Below are 26,131 nucleotides of genomic sequence, written 5' to 3' on the forward strand. Positions count from 1 at the left end.
GGACGAAGGCGTGAAGCAGTGGCGTATACTGAATCCAAGGTCTGGGCTATCTCACTATGTCACTATCTCGGCTATCAATATAAATAAATTTACCAACTCCTAAGAAATCAGGTTGCCAACTCCTAAGAAATCAGGTTGCCAACTCATAAGATATCAGGTTGCCAACTCATAGGAAATCAGGTTGCCAACTCATAGGAAATCAGGTTGCCAACTCATAGGAAATCAGGTTGCCAACTCATAGGATATCAGGTTGCCAACTCATAAGAAATCAGGTTGCCAACTCCAGAATCAGCAACATCATCTCACTGATATGAATAATATTATTTACAATTTCTGATCGATTTTTCTCCTGTATTTTATTCTCTAGACTTCAGGCTTCGCAGATAGCCTAGCTACCCAAGAATATACGCTCCTGGTATGAAGGATATCTCTACACCAATAGGTAGAAGATTTGATTTGATTTGGTGTTTTAAGTCCACTTTTATGCACAGTAAGGCTAATCGGGACTGGGCCTACAGTTTAAAGTGGAATCCGAACCACTTGTGCCTCCACCGGGTATCGAACCCGGGACCGCTTGATTACAAGGCAATGACGCTACCACTGCGCCATGGGGGAGGCCCCAATAGGTAGAAGAGGATTGGAATAAGTAACCAAGTATATTTCTGACTTCCTCTATAGAATATATAGGTTTATTTCAGAATGAGCCTTTGCGGCTGTACACACATTTCCATACATCAATGAAGAATTTTTCCCCTTCTTCTTTCCCCCCATAACCCCTCTCTTTATGCCCTCACATGTGTTCAGTTTTACCTTTCCTACTAATTGTGGGTTCTTCTCTCACTACAGTCTATCAACCTGTTTTCTTTCTCATAATTTGACACTTTATAGCACTAGTTATTATATTGACAAAAAGCCGCTTTCTGCACACCGCTCTCGGGCACTTTCACTCCCGTCCCTCAACTTATTCGCTCTCTGTCCAGACGTAATGTAGGAAGGTTCGCAGGTCCCTTATTTGAGTCCAGCCATTTCCCTCCCCGTAATGGCCTTCATTAGCCCCTCCATTTTAGATTCGTTCGTATCCCTTATGTATTTCCGTCTAGCCTCTGCTGTTTCTTTGCACTGGAGGAGAATGTGGGATTTCGTCTCGTCTTCCCCACACATTGGACATTCTGCACTCCCGCCATCTCTCACGCGCTTGAATTGTGCCCATCCCCCTAGCCTGAACCATGCCAAACCCGTCCTGTTACTCGCTCCACACACGTCTACGTATTTTCGCCTTCCCCATTGCCTATCCCCGTCCACGATTTGTGCCGTTGAATGGTTCGCACTCTCCGCGAAGAAAGATGCAGCAGAAAAGATGACGGTAAATTGCAGAAGCTTGTTCCAGGTAGCAGCAGCCTCGAGTGACATCAGTTGCCGCCCTCTGGCCAAAGACAGCTGGAAGCGACCTGGACCGGGGAGTAATGGATGGGTGTCACCGTTGTTTCCCGGCCCTCCCCTCCGGCGAGCCTCCCCCGTTTGCCATCGGACCGCAGGGTGATGCTTGGGAGCATTGAATGGCGATCCGGCAATTACAAGCAATTAACGTAACCGCCGTCCGGCCATCCACGCGACCCGTTTGCCTTGATTGATGTCCTTGTCCTCTCCCCTTCCCCTGCTTCTAATTGATTCTCCACGTCCCCCATTCTTCCTCTAACACCCTCGCCGAATCATGCCATCCGATTGACCGAGGTTATTTGTCAAGTTATGATCGCAGATTATTTTTTCCATAGGGGGAAATATCCTGTCAAGAGTAGGACGACTCATTTTCAGTGTCACTTGCAGTGTTCCTCTCTGTCATTCCTAACCAACAATGTATTTAAGTACGTTCTCGTATATTCTCGTAATTAAATATGTGTTTAAATGTGCGAGACCACAAACAATTCTGTAGTAATCGTGTACTGCTCAAATTTGCCGAAAAAATTAGTCAAAATTACTAATTTTTTTTGTTGGCGGTTACCAAAAAGATTAACCAGACGTGTTTTGCTGATTCGAATAAAACCTTTTCTATGTAGATTTTGCCTTGACGCTGTTTACACACAGAGGCATATGAACTGCATGCTATAGCATGGCGTATTTATATTTTCAGTTTCTATTATTTCACATTTCCTGTTAAATCTTACACATAACAAATTATAAATTTATAATTCTATCCCAGATTTGTTTATAATTACATTAGTTTCGTTTCACACACACACACAAACACACGTTTGTAGTTTATATTAACTTCAAGTCTTCTCTACTTTATGTGTATATTTCATAATGACAGATATATATATATATATATATATATATATATATATATATATGTATGTGTGGGGGTGCATACTTTCATTTTATCAGTTTCTGGTGCTTGCCAAATGCCAGTCTCTGTGGAGAAGTGCACAGCGTAACACGCTTCCAGTCAGGTATTCTAGGTTCAAATTCTGGCTAATATATGGGCGTTCAATTGATATTTTGCTGGGTGCCTGTCCCTCAAGGTCTGTTGACTTGTACTTGCCGCCTGAGGGGAAAAGTAGCGGTCGACGAACCTTGCCTATCCGTCTGGCAGGTCTCTGGATTGAGCCTTGACTTGGCCCCCAACGCAGGCACAAACAGCATGACAGCGGAAGAGGTGATCTGATATGATGCCAAAATAACACTGAAATTAAAGACCCTATCCCCATTTAACATTAAACGAACAAGAAATAAAACTGCAGTTGTCGAACTTTTGGTTCTTGTTTATGTGGACGTATAATTAATGCAAACTATGTATTTACTGAACCGAAGGGATGAGTTGAACGCGTCATACACTCTCCTTAAATACAACCATGACTTCTATATTTACATTCCTCTGTACATTTACATCCACCGTGTTTATGTTTACGTGCACCCTGTTTACTGTACACAAAATGTGCGCCAACTGCATACAACGCGGCCGTTATTTTGCATGTAATTTGCAAGCATAATTCTGTAGATCGTGACGTTAGAAGTTCTTGTGGCTTGCCTCTAGGGTTGTGCGAAATCGGAGCTTCGATGTCGTCGTTTAATCGTAAAAATATCGACTTTGATATATCGATAATACCGACGTTAATATCGATATTATTAACACTGACAATACCGATGTTATCGAGCTCGACGAAGACTCTCGTAGACAACCTTGTGTTCGATTAGTTATTTTTAGTTTCTCGATTGGAGGGAGGGGGGGAGAGGGGGGGGGCTGGTAGAGATCTACAGACTACAAAGCGATCGGCTCCATTGTGTTGTGGAGCTCCCTATTTTTGCTCAGGCCTATCCAAAGAACAACACAATTTTCGTTTTCTGCCTGTTAAAATCTTACTTCAAACGTTGAACTGAAATATATTTAATTGTATCGATATAATCTATATCCAGGGAGATCGTTAAGGGGGACACTGGCCGCCCCCCAAAACTTCCCCATGCCCCCCTCATTCCGTAGCTTGGAAGAAATTTTACTATAAAATTAGGAAAAAAACTCATTTTTAAAAAAAAGAAAATTTGCATGCATTTCACAATCTGTTTAATTTCTTTAGCTTAGCTATTGTATTAGTTGGTATACAGACAAAGTTAAATATTAAATGTAATGATAATAATAATGTAATATATATTTAAAATGCTAGTACTATATATTAACGAGAACTTAATATTGCACAAAAATTGTATGTATATGTGTGGTTAATGTATTATGTAATAAACATATCAATATATAGAAAACAATATAGAAGTTATAAGCCATTCCTTAAATAACTATATATATATATATATATGTGTGTGTGTGTGTGTGTGTGTGGTGTGTGTGTGTGTGTGTGTGTGTGGTGTGTGTGTGTGTGTGTGTGTGTGCAAACTAGCCTATCTTAGCCTACCTATATCGATACTGTCTTCGATACTCGATATATCGACTCAATATCGATATTCAAGCGATGTCAAACTTCGATATCCACAAAAAGATATCGCACCATAGCCCAACGTTGCCTCTTCGTACGCGCCTTGAAACGTGCTTATCACTAGGAAATGCCACTGCAAAGAAGCTCGTTGGAGATGAGTAAGCAAGCAAGCAAGGTGAACGGAGGGAGGAAGAGGAGTTAACGCTTGACGTGGGAGACCTTTGGAAGCTCCCAAGGACGTTTCTCTGAAAACCTTCAGTCGACGAGATGCTTCGTCGGTGACAGCATTCGCGGAATAAGCAGCCCTCGCTCGTATTCGTGGAAAGGAGGATGTTAAAGCCAATGCCTTCTTTATAGCAGGCAGGCTTTCTTTGTGTTCATGCAACGTCATCGTTGGTGGGTTATGAATAAGGACCGGATGTTTATGGAGCCAAAAAGTGGGAAATATGGCTGAAATATATAAAAAATGTATAATGTGTAACAACACTTTTCATGGTATTCATTATTTTTTTCATTTCTGTGCTATTTTTAGGTTCTTGACGGTAAAAACGCAATTTTTATTATTATTTTCAATAAATATTTTGATAGGTTTAATTTTGAAATAATGACTTCTGACCTCAGAATTTGCAGTCATTATGCGAGATATGAAGTTATGAAGAACATTTTTTGTTTCAACTATTCAGTTTACTTTTTTGTGTGTGCAGATTGGTGGCTTTGTATAGCATTACGCTAACCACTGTATCAAGGAGGCCAGTTCTAAAACTAATAATAAACTGTGAAATTACAAAAGAGAATAAGATGATATTCTGACGTCAGTGTTGATGGATTCTACAACGAACAAATAAGCTTTGAATGAAGCTAGCCAGCGGCAACCAGAGGAGGTAGGCGGTCTGCCCCCTCCCCCAGGTGAAAGAGGACGTTAATCCGCCACTGTTAAACACATCCCACCCACCTGCCCAGTATTACCTTCCCAACGATAATAATGCCATCCTGCCCGGGAGGGAAAATTCATCAACATTTTATTAACATTTACAGTACCGAGAAGGCATTATGGAAAATAACATTTTGAGGACCAGTTAAGCAGAAATGAATTGCTGATGGTGCAATTAATGTTTCGGAGCCTGGGAGCTATTAAAACACATTCAACGCTGTAAATAACCAGGACTGCCAGGGGTGGCTTTGTTCCTTTACAGTTCAGCGGGGCTTTGAATACAGGTGTGCCATAACCAATAACGACACCAGCCCGTTCGATGCTTGTGGAGACGATGTGGAGAGCGAGATTTTGTGTCCGGGACTTTGAGATAATATTTGATTATTTTTTTTTATAATTTACCAAAAGCAAATTTACTTCACTGTGCGATTTCTTCAGACATACTATACGGATATCTATCCTACACGTCATGCATTTTGTTTGTAGTAATTTCAAACTTGGGGCTAGGGGTGTAAGGAGCGACCTTCTGGTAAGGCATCCAGAACACAACCTCACCTCCATGTAGTACACCCTGAACTGCATTTGTAGGCCAATAGAGGCTCTGGCATCTGAACCTACATTGTGTGCCCAGAATTTTCATTCTACATTTTTAAGGAGTGGAATGGTTTCTTTTTCAAAGTTCACTGTGTGCTCAAAGGTTAATCGGGACCGGATCTACAGTTTAAATGGAATCCGAACCACCGAGGATCGAACACCGGACCCCCTTGATTACAAGGCATCGGCGTTACCACTACGTCATCGGGCAGTTCTGAGGTGTAATTGTAAATTCAGCTTCCAATAGCAACAAAGTACACTTTGAGCAAGGGGTGTCTTAAAATAGAAATTGAAGAAGCCTTGTTGTGTGTTTGAAACTGATTGAAATTGATGAAAGGTCGCGCACAAAGTACTTGCCGGGACTCGAACCTTAAAGGTTCGGTGGCGAGATCCGAAATCGACCACTTAATGCCTTTCGGCCACTTTATGCACAGTAAGGCTAATCGGGACAGGACCTAAAGTGGAATCCGAATCGCTTGTGCCTCCACCGGGTATCGAACCTGCGACCATTTGATTACAAGGCGCCGACGTTACCACTACCCCATTTGGTAGGACGGCCATTAAGGCGGCACCAACCATTTGAGCGCCTTCCCTTCCCCCTTAACACCCTGATATCGTTTCCATTCGCTTGCCCAGTGCATTGTAACGGACGCCCAGACTTCAATTCGGATTCATCGGAACCCAATTTAAAGCCTTCGTTCAGTCTGTGCAGAGTTTAAAACAAACTACGGTACTTGGTATGCATTGTAACAGGTTGAACTCGACACACTCCGTGAAATATTAACAACCTTCCCTGCATCGCCAATGCAGCCAGCTTGCAGTCCACGTCCCTCCGAGGGAAATGCACTTTCAGAGAGGCAGAGAATATTTCATGGAACGCATCGCAACACGTCACGGAGCAGTGCTTCCGGAAAAAAAAAAAAAGAGAGAAAGTCTTGTTGTGATCAGCAATGGTTCGTTTGCTCCCACAAAAATGCAGAGAGCGGCGGTTGATGACATTAGCTCTGTATCACGTGATTCCGCTCGAAACGTTCCTCATCAATTTTTGCCCTGGCGGTGCACACAAAGAACGCACAGGACGTGCTTGTTTTCCACCGAAACTGCCTTCATATGTTTTGCAGATAAACATGAAAAATAGAGGAGGGAGAAATATGATGAACATGCAAAAGAAGGGCTGACAAGAGAAGTGTTTGCGGGTTTTGACCATGTTGTTTCAGCTCCATGGGCATTCTGGACATACTACTGGTCGCATTATTTATGTTACATCGATGCAGGCGGTTACATGATGCCTGGCTTAAGGGGACGCTAACGTAGCGGGTAGTTCTTTTTCCACATAACAGATGGCGTGTGCGTCTCTACATGAGATTTAGCTGCTCTGGTTTCATTGGGTGAGTCTGCTCCTATCTTTTTTTCTTGTGAATATAAAAGTTTATGGTTTCTGAAATAAATTGAACCGATGAAATCCCGAAATTACCTTATATTATATGTAACTAGAACACAAAAGTTAAACAAAACTGGTTTAGAAATATCGCAATCACCGACTTGATATCTAATAACTAAAATTTCACATGCCTGAAAGTAACAATAAATCTCCAATGCACATCAGAGTAAGGTGATCATCTTCCTTGACGTCTATAAGTGCAGGACGCCTTAGAAAGATCTTGTCGCGGGCTTGCAGCAGACGACAATATGGGGGTGTGTCTGCGAGAACCAATCAGGTACGCGAATGAGCGAGCCCGGTTGCCACAGCTAGCTCTCTGCGCCCTTCTGGAAGGGTGAGTGACCTCGGCCTGTTTGTTCTGCTGAGGAGCAGACGACACGAGAGTATCGGCAATAGTGTGCGAGCGACGTCTGCTGCCAGCCCGCGAAACGCTCCTGCCTCCTGCACTATAAAACGAAGCATAAAACTCTCCAAGACCTCTAAAACTAACAACAATCCTTGAATTAACCTAGCAGGTGCCAGAAACAATAGCAATTCAATATGTAATATTTTATCTCCTTTGCAATAATTAAACGCCAGGCCAAGGTCTGCAAAGCGACTTTTCTTTGGGTGACCTGTGGTTAGCAAGTTTCATCGCCGCAGCTGTCTGGGTTTCGAGATCGGACAGTTTCTTTCTGCTGATAAAAGTAACAATTCAGTGTTGAAATGTGTAGTCATCAGGATTTTAAAACTATAGTAATGGCCATTGCTAACCACTGAGTCGGAGATTGCTGTCCTAATATTCAATAAAATATTCATAGAGAAAAAGGTATTGTTATTTTTATTCATAATCTAAGTATTCGGCTATACGAGTCGTTATTATAATAATGTATAAATGAGGAAAAAGGGGCCGGTTTGTGGAGACGCGTTGGGATGTTTTGGAGAACGGAAAGACGCTAAACGTATGAGAAAGTCCTTTTCTCCACCTGAAGTTCTTTCAAGGAAAGGGGGAAGAAAGTGTCATGTTTCAAAACGGCCTGCAGTTATTCATTTTTTATTGCTCCTTAGAACTCGATCGATTCTCGCAACGCCAAACAAAAATGCATTCTTTCTTGAAGAAAAAAAAGTCTTTCATAGTTTGCGGCGACGAGAAGAAAAGGTTTACGGCTTCCCTTTCATCCCTCAGGAGTAAAGAGAAGAGGGCATTTCTCTCTCTCTCTCTCTCTCTCTCTCTCTCTCTCTCTCTGGACAAGCCCTTGTGTCGAGCAGGACAAAGGGCCTCGCAATACGGAGTTCGGAAACAGGAGAAAAGGAGACGATTGTTGAAGCGAAGCGATAGCAAAAAGTTCTGCCCTGAGGAATGCTCACTTACAAAAGGGCCATGTGGGAGGATGTCGTATCGCTCCTTTTCTCCGGCCCCAGTCCTCCTACACACCGACAAAGGAGTATTCCCCAAGATCCACACGTTTCGCATTCTTCTCCTCCTACCCTTTCACTGCAAAGTCTAATACAGTGCGGTTGACAATTCCTGTAGCTGGGCCAATATTGTAAAGTTATCGACCTCGATATATCGTTATTGTCTAGATTAGTGATGGACACAAAATCCGTATGACAAATATCCAGATTTCAAATTATCCGTTTCGGATGCAACGGATAATTCGGATATCCGGATAGAACAGATTTGATGAAGGATTTGTAGAAAATCCGTACAATAAAATACGAAAATGACGAATTAAAGCATAAACAATAAAACTGCCCGGATAATACACACATTCGGATGTACGGACATTTCGGATAATCCCGCCAATTTCAATTCGGATATCAGAATATCCGATTATCGGATATTTGAAATCCGGATAAAAATTATCCGATATATCTAGTGTAGATCGACAATGATCCTCATGAACAACTTGTACACTGAGCGATTGAATTAGGTATTTTACGTCGCTTTTCTGCCACTTTTGGCTAATCGGGACGATGGAGATGAGTGGTGACATGCACATCCACTAAATGCACCTTCATGCACGGGAAACTTTGGCTTACCTACCTTATGTGGCCACATCCAAATAATCAGGTATGCTTGGTATGTATGAAGAAGTCATGTGGTAAAATAAACTTGGTTTAGATGTAACTTTTTTCAGTACCAAAGTCACGAACGAAACCGAGAATACACTATAGACATTTTCGCAGTATTGCATTGCATATTTATTCGCAAGTGCTTTATTACAGAGAGTGCTAGTATTAGATCTAGGGGTCGTGTGTCAGGAATAGTAACAATTATTCAGAAGGTCGCCTATGGTGGAAATAATGAATGCACTGTTGAATTTTTAAAGCAGAATTAAATGATTCATACTGCAATTTTTGGAAGGGGGGTTAAGCGAAGGTGATTCTCCGTGTTTTAATTAAAAATCCCCCCGTTACTACGCAGCCCTAACGGATGTTGGTTAATTGCAGACTGCTCTCAGCTTGCTAACTTCCTCCTGGTAGCTTCTGCCGCGTTCTCACCATTTGGAGCCATTGCCTTCTCCTTCCGAGATGCTTCAAAAAGCTTCCGTTATGCCTCCGTTTGATATCGTGCATCGATTTATTTATGAGAACGTTGTAGGTTCGTTTATCCCGGCCAATAAAAACCTAAACATCATTCGGTTGTGCCTTCGGCTTTCTTCGCGTAACTTCGGCAATGTTCGATCTACTTCGGGTATCTTCGCCACTTTCGCTCGACTTCGGACATCTTCGGAAGTATTCAAGTCACTCGCCTTAGAACGTACGAGAACAATTTACTGAGATATATTGATAGTCGAATGGTCCTACATAAATAATATATTTGTTCTAATTATTTTAAGATAGGAATTGGAACAGGTGGCACGCACAGGAAAAATCACGAAAAAGGAGTTTGACGAGTTTAAGTCCACAATATATTACGAACTTTTAATTTTAATTTACTATATCATGATTCCATGTTTGGAGGGTTTGATACATTTTCATCCGTTACAAAATTATCGTTAATTACAAACATTTTTACAGTTTAGAATATAAATATTAATTTACACTATAACGATACTGATTTACCATGATTTTATTTACAATTTTGACGCCAGGGGTCCAAGATTCGAATCTCAGGCTGGGCATGGGTGTTTGTGAGTGTCCCTTCCATAATTTCATCATTCATCCTCATCATCGCGATTATCCAAAAAGTGGCAAAAGAGCGAAGTAAAATAAACCAAATCAGTACAAGAATTTCGAGGGACAACCTCGGCGCACCATTTGAATGAACTCATTAAAGTGTAAATGAGAAACCAATATCCAGAAATTGCAAATGTTCAACTCGCGACTCTTGTGTACGCTGGTAGTTGATTTGGTTTTATATTCCTTACCGGGCCTCCCCGATGGTGCAGTGGTAGCGTCGTCGCCTTGTAATCAAGTGGCCCCGGGTTCGATACCCGGTGGAGGCACATGACACAGTGGTTCGGATCCAACTTTAAACCGTAGGTCCAGTACCGATTAGCCTTACTGTGCATAAAGTGGACTTAAAACACCAACTCAAACCAACTCATATCCCTTACCTTGCTGAAAAGTCACAAATATATGGAGTCAAGCTCTCTGGATATGCACAAATTCTTACGTTATTGCACTTCAAAGTTTTCTCACTCCACGTTTGATCCCTTTATCGAAAATCCTATCGCATTAAGCAGCAAAGAACATGCATGGTTTCACTGGAGATGGCCCAAGGCATTCTCAGTGAAAGGAAACAATTGCTTTGTAGTAACTGTCCCTAGCTCTTTAACTATGAAATATTTAAAGTTCACTAAAAATGAAGATCAAGATGAGTCTGAAACTAGGGACGCGGAAAAACAAATTTTAGGTGGGTTTGGGTCATACTTGTTATATATAGGGTGTTTCCGTGACCATGTAACAGTCTCTCACGGATGATGGTTTTTGCTTTACGGCAATGCCATTGTAACGGATGTGACATTCAGACAAATTTACATTCATTTTTAAATTATTTACTTAGCACCTTCAAATATGTAACTCTATCAATTCATGTAATTTCATTTTCCTCGATGAAAGGTATTTAATTGCAGAACATTAATCCCCCATCTCAATATCCAGCTTATATTTTTTGTACTTGTGACTGGTGACATGACTTTATTTATGACTTTCCTCAGTCTTTTAGAAAACTCTGTGAAATATATTGGTTTACTGAAACAATTTCATTATATTTTCACAAAGCAAGCTTTACTCGACATATATATATACGCTTTTAGTTTCTAAAAATATTACTACATACTTCTTTTTATAAACATGATTTGCCTGTTACGGATGTGAAACCATGCACATTATTTACTTTGTAGAATTATAGAACAATGCAAGGGCTATTTAAATTATCATAAATATATTCTTCAAACTAAGATTTGTATCAGAAATGAAGTAGGATAGTTCATAGCTTAAGATATAGGAACAATAAATGAGACAATTAGAACGAAATTTGAATTTTTTAGTTTTCTTGTGGTATAATACTGTATCATAATGAAACTAATTTAGTGGAAACCCCATACACAAAATCCAATTTCTACTATAAAAAATAATAGGTTTGAAACAGTGTTATTTAAAAAGCCAAGAAACTAATGTTTGTATTAATAATTTCTAATTCTGCGTAGTTTTCCTTTTAATTTCACATATAATAAGTGATATTTTCAATAAAAACGAATCAGCCTTGTTTGTCCATTTTCACATGGAATGGCTCTTTAGCTTCTGAACGAAGCGATTCCGGACAGGGGTGTGTTGGTGCTTCTGTCCCCCTCCGTCATCACTGAAAGTCTGTTACATGGTCACGGAAACACCCTGTACATGTCACCCATTGACATGTGAAATTAAGCGATCATCTCCTTCCAGAGACATCTAACAGTAACAGTTAATCAAACCTATAGTGGTCGCATTTCCACCTGGCGGCTGACCTCCATGGCTATTTCTGGCTCTTTCTGTCCCGCAATCGTCTTTGGGAAGGGGGTGGCTCGATGTGTGGCAACAAACTCGATTGCGAAGTAAAAGCTGTAGGTGTAACATCCCTCTCCCGAAGCAATGTTGCCAAGCGTACTTCTTGTTTTGCCAGTTGCATACCGACCTGCGGGTGGTCGTTCCGGGAAACTTAATTCTCCAGGACCACCTGTGCAATTATACCATTGTAGCTCTTTTCAGTTCTTACGGCGGGCGCTCTAGAAGCTGGCAGGGGAAGTGGGGAGCGGGGATTACGCAACAGACCAACCAGACAACAACAGTGGCGCCGAGAGACACGACGCGGCCGGAAAAAAGTACTACGTGAAACTCGTTCTACTGGCCGCTACGTTTCTTATCGTGCTGGATTGGTCGCTTCCCCGCTCCCCACTTCCCCTGGCAGCTTCTAGAGCGCCCGCCGTAAGAACTGAAAAGAGCTATAACCACCGTTGATTTCTGCTGCTGATGATATCGTTATCGGAGAACTGTCTCGCTTTAGAGTTCGTTTGGCAACATGTGGTGTATCCGATGCTCATTTGTTTCGCCTTGTGACTCGAAAATGCCCGATGTCAATCGAAGAAAATTCAACTAATTCGCCAGCCGCCAACTGGAAATGCGACCAGTATAACGAGATGCAGGTAAATAAAAATTAATCCGCTCATAACGAAAGAATGTGGTTAATCCGCCATCGGGGGAGGGTAACCCCTACATCCTTTCTCCCAATGCGGTATTAAAATGACGAGCTGGCCGTGCAGAAATAGCTGAGAAGATACAGGAAGACGTAAGCAACATATTCCACTGGGGAAAGAAGGAAAATTAAATTGCAGTGAGAAGATAGAAGAAGCAGCCATGCAAGATGTGCGGCACTTGGATGAAAAGGGGGAGTGGAGAATAAAAAATAAACAGTGGCACCAACCGTGGATTAAAATTGCTGATTTTGCAGTTCCTTTGCGGCGACTTTTCATATCACGATACGAAGGAACCGCACATGTGGCGTGGATCCATGAAAGTAAAAAGCACAAATTCTCTCCCTTACGTACGCAGCAACAGAAGAAAATTATGTAAACGCGTGGAGATTTGCCGTTCGGAGAACTCCCGGGTAGGTTTTTTCAGTGGGGGAGAACACAGATGGCGCTGTTGTCCCTCTTGCAAGGTTGCGCATAGTTGTCTCACAAATGTTACATGCCTCACCCCCTTTTACACATTTAAGTCTTCTTTTTCTCTCTCTTCTGCAGTTTACCATATGTGTACGTACACTGACGCAGCAAGAAGAATACGCTCTTAAATAATGTTAGTTGTGGGTTAGAAAGAATGTAACTTTGTCTTAAAATTTTCATAAGTATGCTCTAACAAAAATATAAATTTCTAATAACTAATTGTGTTTTCTTTCTAGGATTAAGTAACATTAAAAAGCACGAAATTTGAAAGAAGTATGAAGGTCTATTTATTGTATTGAAAATATCCCTACCATCTTCTGGTAGCGGTATTTTCGCACACTTCTTGACTATGACCCCTGAGTTGCAATGTACAAGTGACCAATTTGTGCAATTTTTCCAATGCTAATGACAGTATAGTCAGCCAACAAATCCCTGTACATAGAAAACCTTTCCACTTCGACTGACACAAGAGGAACATTTTTAATCCGCTTTAGAAATAGCTAAATGCAAAAGATAGCTTGAAATAGCAAAAATACGCTGAATATGGCCGAAATATGCTCTATCAAGTTTTCATAACATGACTTTGTATATATTTCATTTCATAAACATATGTATTATCCTTATCATTGCACACACATACCATCTATCTCTCTCTCTCCTGTCTCACACAAGGGCGCCTGCAGAGTGGAGCCGGAGGTCTTCATATAATTACAATTTTGAAATTGTAGAGTGAAAACATGGATGAGGGTGCCGTGAAATGCAGAAGATTAGTACCTATTCATATTATGCTAGTACTGGGGATGCCTTAAGAGAATTCTCTTAACTTGAAGAAAGCCTCAGTTTAAGTACTGCTGCCCCACCTCAGAAAAATCCTGCGGGCGGCCTCTGTGTAATATTGATGTTACATCCCCCAAGATATTTGCCTTGACTCTACCAACGATCTGAACTGCTCTATAGTCCTAAGCATGGAACGCACTACTATTTACAAAGTAAAAGGTAAAGTAAAAAAAGGTAAAGTGTTCCCCTGTGCATAGCACCACGCCATGAAGGCGTATAGGGGGTGTGGGGGTAACGCCCCACACTTTCTTGATCCGGTCGTGAGTGGGGGTGATGTGATCAGCATCACGCCCCTGACCGCCTTTACCCCCCAGGGTTTCCCCCAGGTACCCATGTTATTCGACGCTGGGTGGGCGCCGGGGCCGCTTTCACCGTTAGAAAAGTTCCCGGATTTGAACCGGCCGGGGATCGAACCCGGGACCTTGAGCATGGTAGTCAGACGCGTTACCGACTGAGCCACCGCGGCCACTATTTACAAAGTGTCCTTGTTATTGTGATTATATCCTTTCTCGCTTGTCTAAACTTTCATCTCGTAACGATACTTGCAGTTAATGTCGCCTCTCTTTGTTTTTCCAGACTATTCCAGATACGGCTCGTCCCAGACTCCAACATCTTTGCTGACGACGCCGTCTTCGAAAGCACCAAGGGAGCTGTAGACTTCGATACTGCCAAAGTGTACGTCGGGACCCTGGAGGGTAAGTCATTACCAGGCTCTTGCTCTCTTCTGTTAGCCGTCTGTAAATACCTACTTCAAATCTTGTCTTTCACCGTTAAGACTTGAAATTGTGCGGTGTGGGTGTGTGTGGAAAAGGGAGGGGTTAGCGAGCAAGGATTTTGTAAATAAACACTACACCAAAAGATGCATGATCGATTAAATGCAGTTCTCGAAGTGAAAATTGCTAGCCCCGGCTGACTTGCTTGAATTTAGGTGGTAGCTGGGGGATGCTGTTGTCCGTTAACATGGAAACAACAGGACAGCTGGGTCTGGGGAATACCATCCTCCGCATCACCATGCGCTTCGATCACTGAATGAACCCGGTTGAACGAACAAATGAACATCCTAGTGTATAAAATTAACCCGGATGAACCAACAATTGAACATCGTAGCGTAAACAAATTAATCTGTGTGAATGAACAATTTATCATCCTATTGTAAACAAATTTACCTTGAGAAACGAACAATGTTAACATCCTAGCATAAACAAAATAGCCTGGATGAACTGAAAATTTAAATCATAGCGTAAATAAATTAAGCTGTGTGAACGAAGAATTTAACATCCTAGTGTAAGCAAAATAACCTGGATGAACTAACAGATAAGCATCCTAGCGTAAACAAATTTACCCGTTCGGACGAATAATTGAACATCCTAGTGTAAACAAATTTATCCAGACACACGAACAATTTAACATCCTAGCATAAACAAATTAATCTGGGTGAACGAATTAAACTGGATGGACACACAAATTACATCCTAGTGTAAACGAATGATCCTTGACGGACGAACAATTGAACATCTTAGCCCAATTGTCCAATTGGGAATAATTTATTCCCCATTCTTTAGTTGTTTTCCGCTGGTGATTAGTTATTATAAGTCGTATTGAAAGTTATTTTCACATAATTGATTGTTAATTTCTTGCAATTGCCATGTAAGTTTTGTAAATGTATTATTAATTTGTGTCATTATATTAACGTATTAACGTTGGATGTTGATAAAGAAAAATGGCCGAAGGAGATAGTGAATGACTGTCAGTGAATTAGCATGGTATAACATGGTAATATTTCATCCAACAACAGGGAACATTATTCACGGTTTAATGCACACCATGCTTCCTCTGTCAACTTGTTACTACGTGGTTTTTTTTCCTTCATGAAAATTCATGCACACTGAAAAATCATTTTTTTTCCCGAATCGCGTTTACCCGAATACATTGCATTTTAATGCTGAGGAGGATATGTTACGGTTCAGCAAACATTTTTTTTTTTTAGTACGGAAAATGACACTCGACAGTACACCAGAATTCACCCTTTATAGGATTATGTATTATGTACAATGCAGTGACGTGCGGTGACGTCAACACTTGGGGTAGCAATCAGTGGTGTGCCAAAGGGGGATTGATGGTGGTCACCCCCCTTTTTATGGCCCAGTATTCCTAAAAAAAAGAACATCAAAGGCGGGAAAAGATTGCAAATTTAGGAATGACTACTAAAAAAAGTACATGTACCCCCCCACACACACTTTCGAAAAACAAAGAAAGATTTCATTTAACTACTAAGGCTGGCCATCGGTGTTCTTTGTGTGTGTCCCTTCATCAATTTTATCGTATCGTCTTCGCGTTTAGCCAAAAGTTGTAGAAAAGCGAAGTTAAATAAACTAAATCAACCAATCAGTGCAAAGGATACTGGGAATAAACCAAATGTGACATACACTGATGCTAGTATTTTATTTATTTAGAATAAATATGCACAATATACTCATTAAGATTTGGCACATACAGGGCATGTACTATGTACAATATATACTGTGTTCATATATTTTACGGAACTTTAAATGCAATTTCGTTTTATTTCATTAATTCTGTGCTTTCCTTCTTCTGTTCTGCATCTGCAATTGTTGTAGTACTAGTTTCGATCCGGTTTCGACCCTTTTTTCGTTCATTTTTCAGTAAAAGTCTGAGCATTTCTGCAATGTTTTTCTCTCATTTTGATTACTTTCCGTGTCTTTATGGCTCATTTTTCAGTCAATCTTGTAATTGTTATTTTTTATGTGTACAATTGTAATTTAATGTCGTCACCTTGTAATCAAGCGGTCCCGAGTTGGATATCCGGTGGAGGCACATAGTGGATCGGATCCCACTTTAATCTGTAGGTCCAGACCCGATTAGCCTATATGTGCATAAAGTAGACTTAAAGTAAAAAAATAAACTATTGTAATCTCAGATGTAGCTCTGTTATAGGTGGTAAATAAGTAAATTAGAAAGATCTGGTTTATCCGAAACGGTCTTTAGTAAATTTAAAACTGCCCACACAATATTATTCCGTCGATATAATAAATAGGGAAGTAGTGAGAATTATAATACGTGGGGAAATTGTCGTGGAACTATAATTTTGTTTAATATGAAGTAGTTAATTTAAGAAGTTGTGCCTTTCTTTTTAATTTAAGTTAACTTTTATTCTGACCTAAACTCTTTTAATTAAAATTTGCATATGTATTCGTATTTAGTAAAGAGAGAAAGCTTTCGGCTTCCATAGTGGTTTAAGGGTGGCGTACAGCGACTCTACGTGATATAACATTGTAGTGTAATATGTACTAATTTATTGTGTGATAGTTACCGTATTTTTTAATGCACAGCACTTGTTTAATACAATATATTATCCAAACTTGTGGTTGAGAAGAATCTTTACCGTCTGCGTTCTATTTGAATAAATTTAGCGCTGCTTTGCCTCATTAGTGTTTCTTGATATTGTTCGTTTGTTTGCATTTGTTTTGAACTCTACTTTATGCACAGAAAGGTAGTTGGGAATGGATCTGCAGTTTTAAGTGAGTTCCGAACCATTATGTGCCTCGCCCAGATATCGTTCTTATTGGTGTTTGATTTTGAATTAATTTTGATTTAGTTTCCTTTTACTTCGATTTTATGCCACGTTTGGCTAATCGCTAAAATGAGGATGAGTGTTGATATATGAAATTGATGAAGGGACACTCACAAAGATCACCTATACTCTGTCCTGGCTATTTCTGGAGCAAGGCCGCGGATATCGGCAGAGAAGGGGGAGAGGCAGTGCCGGATCTACAAGTCTTGCCCCCCCCCCGTAAAATATTACCAAAGGTTCCCCTCTACCTACACCCACATCCACCCAACTCAAAATTTTTAAATGGAAAGGGGGTTATGTGATATATAGTACACTGTTTTCTCACACCTGGAAAATGATGCTTACAATCAAAGCAGTTATAAATTTTTCCTGATTAAAGGAAAACCCCTGCATTTCTCGAAAAATTCTAGCCTGATTTGATTCTAGTCTGACTGCCACGCGGGAAATCTGGGGTGGGTGATCTAAGGTAGGAATTTTTACGGCTTTGTCCCCGCATAAAGCGGCTCGGGGGCTCACCCAACCTCAAATCAAATGGTATTGGGGTGGCGAGTGTGGTGCTGATCACATGACCTCCAAGATGGCTGACATCGAAAACATGAGGGGGCCTACCCCCACATTCTCTTCCCTGGCACGGTGCTATGTGCCCAGGGAATATAACTTTTCTTTTACCTGTATATATTGTACTCGTCTCTGTACTCCTGAGTAACTAAGTTTGTTTTTACATACGCATCGAACCTTATGACATTGTCTGAGGGCACTGCGGGGTTTTGCGGCTTGTAAATCCGTCACTGGGAGAGGATCGAGTGGGAAGAGCGAAGTAGTACACGCTGCTGGAAGGCTAGTAATTGCAGTCGCTTCCCCCTCCACGGCAATCCCGTTCCCTCTCTCGTGTGAATTGGTACAGCCGTCTCGCATCACTACTTGCGCAGACTTGATTTGGTTCACTTGTTCCAGAGATAAGAGGAACATAGTATAGGGCGGGATTCCTGGCGCTGTGCTAACCACTTCGCCACGGAGGTGTGCTCATTGGTGTTGCAAACGTAGCTCTAGTGTCCTGTTTCCTTGAGTGGAAACCCTGAAGGACAAGAAATGAGGATTCTCTATCGGAATAGCAAGAAAGGAAGACGGAGTAGAAAGACAATAAGAAAAAGAGAGAGAAACATTTCCAGAAAGCAAATCCAGGGTTCGGCATTCCTGCGTGTTTTTGTAATGAAGAAATGCTTCCCGTTTCGCCCGCTTCATTTTCTCCAGACGACATCTCGGATGAGAAAGCGGAATTTCATCTGGAGCTCGATGAGTTTTCACGTCTCTCTCCCGGTCGGGGTCCTGCGCTTCTTGTAGCAGAGTATCTTAAGAGAGCGGAGGAAGGGCTGTAATGTGCGATTATATGTTGGTGACTACACCGTCGTGGATGCCGAAGCATTTGTTCCTTTCCGCTGGATCCATCACTGCAAGTATGGGTCGTTTCGATGAGTTTGAACGATAACACTGGGGAACAGTGAAATTGCGGCACAGTGTTTGAGAGCTAATTTAGGACGATTTCATGCTGCTGAATAATGATATAATAATATATTTCCTGAATTGGCTCTAATTTATGAAATAAATGCAACTAAACCAAAATGGCGGAAACATTAGACATACATATAAATAAACTTCCAACAACAATTTAATATTTCTTTTTGTGATTACAATCATTAACATGATTTTTTGGTTCACTCCATGTCATGGGCACTCCAAATTTGAGTCAATTTCGTCCGCCTTGGCCCCAATAACGAAGTGATTCGAAACAAGTTTTGCAAACTATATGTGGGACCCATTTTTTATGCTGTTGTCCCAGATTTTTGGCAAAATAAGCCTGATACAAATCTTACATCCTAGAAATTTCTTCCCTGTGATGGTAGACAATATATTCCACATATATAGCAAAAAACATTTGGTTTATTGAAACACTTACTACGTGAGGAACTCATATTTCCAATGTATTCACATTAAACTTCTTATTTTGCTTATACTACAAAATTCAACATTAAGATATATATTGCCTAGCAATGCTTCATAAGTTGCCTAGCAACAATTTACAAATAAATAAATAAATAAGTTTCTTAATGGGAATTTCAACCCATTATCAAATTTTGATATTACCGAGAAAAGCGTGGAGTAATTTTACCTCCTACATTTTCCATGGTGTGTTTATTTTTATAACTGGAGTCAATTCAACTGAACCAATCATACAATTGGCAATCACAGCTGTTTTGTGTGCTGAAACTGTTATTAAACTTTATGCCACAAAATAAAATCTTTTTTTTTTTTGTTCCCCAGTGTAATGAATTCCAACTGAAAATTTGTTCACTGTAGGTATATAAGGAGGTAGTTCAAAAGTAAAAATTTGATTTGATTTGATTTTAAAACTTTTGGGTGCGTCAGCACTTAGGCTATTTTGCACCCGTCACATTATAGGGGTCCAGCCCTTTATCGTTAGTAGTGTTGCCCACGAGACGAGACTTTGGCCTGTCTCGTCTCGTGGAGACTCGTGGAAATGCTGTCTCGTCTCGAAAATATTCGTTTGTCTTATGACACATGGTCAATCTCGTCGCGTCTCGAATTTTTAAAAGCCTGTCCCGTCTCGTCCCGTGGGCAACACTTTCGTTACAAATAACAACTCTAACGTTGCATAACTAAAATCTTAAAATATTCTGACTTTCGTTAAAAACTGACGCTGTAAAGGGGCACTCAGCACACACAAGGACAATAAACAGGATCAAACACACAAAATTATACTGACCATAGTGCCAGTCGCCAGAGCCTCGTTAGTCTGCAAAAAGCAGTCCAGGGTGTACTACGTGGAAGTGAGGTTGACAATTGGGTGTCCTACGTGGAAGGATCACCCCTTACACCCTTCAAAAGTAAAAGAACGCCTCCTCGATGTTGTCATATTAAGCAAGGGTTCGATGTCCGGTGGAGGAGTGTAGTGGTTCGGATACCACTTTGAACCGAAGTTCCAGTACCGATTCACCTTCCTGTACAGGGTGGTCACAAAGTGGGCGACCCCCCTTTATTTTCGACACTACGACGGTAATAGTTGGATACGAACACATACCTGTGTCATTGATTAACCACCTGTGGGACTTCTTGGAGGCCCTTCAGAACGTATTGAGGGGAACGTAACCGCCCGGGAAAAGGTTTCATTCACACTGGCATCGCGAAGTGTGAAAAGATAGATAGATTCTGTTCTCAGTTTCTTTCTTGCAATTGTTCGCCCTAGAATACCTTCCTTTCGACATGTATCCAAATCAGACACCATGGCTGCTCTGAATATTCACACTCCATCCTTTCGTCGTGATCTAGCTGACATGAAATTTTTATACAAAATAATAAATGGCAAAATCAGAACAGATCTCCTAATCAGTGAATTCTCACTTAGGGTACCCCAAAAGCTAACGCGCAACCTGCAACTCTTCCACAACCCAACCACTAGGCTATCCCTTCTACAACGCTCCTTGTTTTACAGGCTCCCAGAAATCTACAACAAACTTCCCCTGAATGTAGATATATTCCTTCCAGAACGTAACTTTTGTATATTACTGACGAAGAACATGTAAATCTATCCCATCTTGTTATTGTTTTTTATCTTTTGTTATTATTTGTTTCTACTTATGTTGTTTCAGTGTAAAATGGCCAAATAAGACTGTATCTGAAACTCTGAGTAAATAAATAAATAAATAAAAGATATGGCGCAGATCGTAGTGTCAAGAATACACTTTGTGACCTCCCTGTAGATAAAGTAGATAAACAATCTTAAAGAAAGAAATGTAAAGGGAGAGAAAAAAGGGGAGAGATAGAAGATTTTGCTTCTTTCTTTTCTTCCTGTCTGCTTCCGCCTTTCTCACTCTCTTCCTTTCAATTTTAATCACTCGCCGATCTCAGTGGTGGTGTGGTTAGAACAGCGCAGTGCAACTACAGAGTACCAGATTCGAATCCCGGCCTGGGCATGGGTGTTCTTTGTGAGTGTTCCTTCATCAGTTCCGTTATCCTGATCGTCGCGATTAGCCAAGTAGCAGAAAAGCGAAGTAAAATGAAAAAATCCAACCACTGTCTCTCACTCTTTCCTTTTATCTTCTTAATTCTCTTTCCATTTTACTCTTTGTTTTTGCTTTTCGTCATTCTCTTTCTCTATCTTTCTCTTTCTCTCTTCTTCTTTCTTTCTCTTTCTCATTTTCTATTTCTCTTTATTTCTCTCTTTTCTTTCTATCTTTATTTCTCTTTCATTCTCTTTTATCTTTATTTCTCTTTCTTTCTCTCTTTATTTCTCTTTCATCTTTCTTTCTCTCTTTTCTTTTTCTCTTTCCTTCTTTTTTATCTTTCTCTATTTTTCTTTCCTCTCTTTTCTCTATTTCTCTTTCTTTCTCTCTCTCTCTTTTTCCTTCTTTCTTTCTCTTTTTCATTTCTTTTTCTTTCTTTCTCTCTCTCTTTTGCTTTCTCTTTTTCTTTCTTTCTCTCTCATTCTTTCTTTCTTATTCTTTCTCTTTTTCCTTTCTTTCTCTCTTCTCTCCTGTTTCTCAGTCTTTTCTGAATAGAGTAGTCAGAATTAATATGTATAGTGGCAGGTACAGTCACCGGCAATAAAAGTGGGACACCTAGATCCTGAATTATTCTCTTCTCTGCAAGGCGTTATGTGTGTTTGTGTGTTGCCTAATTCTACGGAGCAACTTTTACCACCGCCGTAGAATTAGGCAGCACACAACACCTTGCAGGGAAGCGAGTATTTCAGGATCTAGGTGCCCCACTTTTATTGCCGGTGACTGTACATTGCAAGATCTTGTTCTAGTACCATTTTCCCTTGCAATTTTCCGATTGTGATCCGAAGAGTGGCCTATCCGACAAGAACGTGTTGCGCCTTCCAAGAGAACACCTCCTTTTGTGTAAATGCAGCGTTCCTGATGGAGACATGTCCGACTGCAACGGGTGCTCTTTAGAGAAGATTTCTCGAAACCTCGCCTCTCTTCTCAGCGTCATCACTGCGCAAACTGGAAATCTCCTTCGCATCGGTGTCCTTGGCCGGAGAATTAGCCTGCTGTTCCTTAGCCGCCCGCGGGGACAGATAAACAGAATGGGCTGCGGAGAGCGAGATTATACGGGCTTGCAATACGGGGGGGGGGAGTGTAACCCAGGTTTCCGCGGGAAAAGGCGAGGGCAAATGAGAAACAGATCCTAGGAGCGAGACGGATGGAGCAGGGGCCACCGTCGTCATTAGGGCATCCGGGCAAGGGGCTTGAATTTTTCATTAAATGCTCTCGTTTTTTCCCGAAAGGATGCGGGGGCGGGAGGGGAACATATGGTGATGATGTTTTTTCGTTCCCTCTGCAGGATAGCACGAGCATCCTCTATTCTCGGAAGGGAAGGGATGGAATTTCCTCGGCGAGGTAGGATTCATATTTCGAGCACGTTGTAATCATTATGTCCTCTCTCGCCTCCAAATTATTTCACCTGCAATAGAGGCGAGGGTTGTTCTTGTACGGACCATCTGGATTGCGGTAAACGGCGCAGTTTCCTCTTTGTCTTAACACCCGATGCAGCTATTTGTTTTTAGACTTTAGTTCAGCAACTGGCTCTCAGCGCGTTAATCGGAAGAAGCGGAAGTTTGTGCTGCGGCTTGGGCCGGTCGTTCTTCGGAGACACGGATAGTGAAGTGTTGTGAATAGAAGTAATTCGCACGATGATGCGCGAATGAAAATATGCAATCATTGTGCCTTCCAGTTTCTATCTTTGCCTTACTCCCTCTCTCTCGCTTTCTCTTCCTCTCCTTTGCTCTCTTTACTGTTTACACTCTCTTATGTTCCCATTTTATTATCTCTCTCTGCATTACTATATTTCTTTATTCCACCTTACTCTCTTACCTTCATCCCTACCTTACACTCTCTTATGTTTCTTAATATCTCTCTTTCTCTACCTTATTCTCTCTCTTCATCTTAACTTTCCTTTCTTATTTTACTGCCTTCTATCTCTCTTATCTTACTCTCTCCTATCACTCTTTGCTTTGTTCTCTCTGTATTACTTTCATTTATCATTCTACTCTCTGCTCTATATTTTTCTGCCTTGCTCTTTCTCTCTCTCTCTCTCTCTTTCCCTTTCTCTCTCTCCCTTCCTCTCTCTCCCTCTCTCTCCATTACTCTCTTTTTCCTCCCCACCTTAAACTCTTATCTTCATCCCTACCTTATTCTCTCTTTCTCTGCCTTACTTTATCTCCATCTTATATTTCTCACTATCTTACTCTTTACTGTCTCTGCCTTATTGTCTCTATCTTTCTCTCTCCTTACTCTCTCTCTCTCTCTCTCTCTCCTTACTCTCTCTCTCTCTCTCTCTCTCTCATCCATTTCTCTGTGTTACTGTCTCTACCTTACTCTCTCTACTCTTTGGCTCTGCCTTGCTCTCTCTGCATTACTTTCATTGTCACTCTCTATTCTCTCTGCCTATCGTTCTCTGTATCTTACTCTATCTTATCTGTCTCTTTGCCTTACTTTATCTTCTCTTTCTGCCTTTCTCTTTGCCTTAATTTATCCTCTCTTTCTGCCTTTCTCTCTCTCTCTCTGTCTGTCTGTCTGTCTGTCTGTCTGTCTGTACCTTGTCCTTACTCTCTCTTTCTCTCTGCGCCTCATGCTCCCCTTTAAAACTGAACTACACACACAAGAGATCGATTCGCAGAAATAAGTGGGGGAAAAAGGAGAATTCTGGACGCACGTTCAAACACCGAACCAAGGTCACAACTGCAAATCACATTCTACTATAGTTGCCAAACGGATAATGCCGTCCTCTCGTTTCCACACAGGCAGTTTCGTAGACTTCCCCCTTGTTAATTTTGTACCTGTGGAAATCGATCGATGGTGGGACAAACAAAATCAAGCCAATAATTGAAGAAGGAATAGAAAATGGATAGGGATACAGGGTGCGGTCCGAAAGTCGAAATTTGCATTTAATGGTTGTTCGAAAAGCCCACGAGTCTGTTGATGGTAAAAATATACATTTTGGGCAATATCTGGACTGAAACCGTAAGAATCTGTTCTGAAACAAATAGGCATGTAGACAATAAATGGACTGAACGATTACAAGTCTTTTGACATGAATAAAATATACATTTTGGGCAATAATGGGACTGAAAGATACGAATCGGTTAGTGGAAACAAATTAGGCTTTAGGGCAATATGTGGACTGAAAATCATACGAAAGTGTTCACTAGAACAAAATAGGCATTTAGTTTAGTTCGTCGTAATATTGATTCAATCAAGATTTTTTAGTTACTTTACATTCTAGATGACTAAAATGTCGTCTCGGAAGGAGATAGGTGCAGAAACCAGAGGCGGGAATTCCCCCTCATTCCTCCTTCAAGTACCACCCTGTGTAACAGGTTGCATCTATAATGGATATTCCAATAGTCTAGGAAAGTTCTTCAATTTTTTGGTCATCTGAGGAAGTAATTGCAGAAGAAATGAAACCAACTGCGTCTGTAGCAAAGAATGTGAGGAATCCGATTTTGAAGAGTTTGCCACTCTCTGACCTGTAGGTTCGCGGCCATCATAAAAAGAATGGTGGCAAGAATTCACCTTGAAAATTAAAAGATATAATATGTCGAAAACGGTGCACTGTACACAAAAAGTGAAGATAAACCAAAATATTTTTGCCGACGCCATGTTTATATCTCATTGAAGGCACAGCACAGACTTGGGATGGCATGAATGCACCCAAGCTCACGAAAAAACCGTTGCGTCGCGATTTTGTAAATTAACAGGGACTTAAAATGTTAACGGTATTTGTAAATGTTAGGGTGACCTCCAACAGTGTACATATGGACATCAGAACAAAGACACAAGGTAGAAATGAACGGATAGGCGTTGTTGAGAAGGCTGAGGCTATATCAAAAGGACCGTACCAAGGAAGGGCGTTCTCGAAGGGCCGCTCTCTTTCTTCTCCCAATTTTGAAACCACCCTTACCGTGCGCATCTGGTAATAACAATACAACCCCATCCTCTTCAGAACCTGTCTCGGCGCTTCTAGTACCTCTCTCACGGCTTGTTTAGCGGTCTTCTCCGCGCGTTGTAATCTTAGACTCGGAAGAAATCCCGCAACGTAGGGATTTTCCGACGGAGCAACTCGCCGTTCAAGAGCCCATTAGTAGCCGGTGGGGCTTTTAACCGGGGGGGAAGAAAATAATAAAGAAATGGCCTATTTTTAAGGCACGTGCCTCTCGGAGTGGGAAGCAGGAGGTCCTGGAAAGGATGCGGGAAGAGGAGAATAAATCTAGGCTCGTTTAATTACCTCCTCTCCCGAGAGGAACTCTAATTTCCGGATCCATGGCTGCGGGAAGAAACTGGAAGACTCGCTCTAAGTCTTCGCTGGACCGTTTCTTCTTATTCCGAATCTTCTTTTCTCTCTTTCAGATCCACACGTAATCTCTGGAAGATTATCCATGTATAATCTGTCCGGTAGGAACAGAAGGATTCGGATTTTTGTCTCAGAATAATAGTTCCAAGTTTTCGGTATTAGGGATTTTGAGCTGCTGTTATCCAAAGATTATCAGTGTTTGTGTTTGCATTTTGTATGTTCAGTACCTTCTTTCTACATTTCTGGATTTATTCATGGCGTCTGAGGAATATGAAAGCAAAGAGTACTGTCAGAATCTTGATTTGAGGGGGAGAT

General features: G+C 41.1%; 1 protein-coding gene across 1 annotated transcript in view; it reads left to right on the forward strand.

Annotated features, from left to right (window-relative positions):
• Window positions 1–26,131, forward strand: part of LOC145978327 (disintegrin and metalloproteinase domain-containing protein 10-like) — a 280,356-nt gene that overhangs the window by 171,131 nt on the left and 83,094 nt on the right. Inside the window, exon 3 of the mRNA XM_083110886.1 lies at window positions 14,428–14,546. Coding sequence (XP_082967012.1) covers window positions 14,428–14,546 — 119 coding nt within the window. The remainder of the gene's footprint in view (window positions 1–14,427; window positions 14,547–26,131) is intronic.

The sequence above is a fragment of the Lepisma saccharinum genome, chromosome 24, assembly GCF_977018435.1.
Source record: "Lepisma saccharinum chromosome 24, izLepSacc3.1, whole genome shotgun sequence".
Classification (NCBI taxonomy): domain Eukaryota; kingdom Metazoa; phylum Arthropoda; class Insecta; order Zygentoma; family Lepismatidae; genus Lepisma; species Lepisma saccharinum.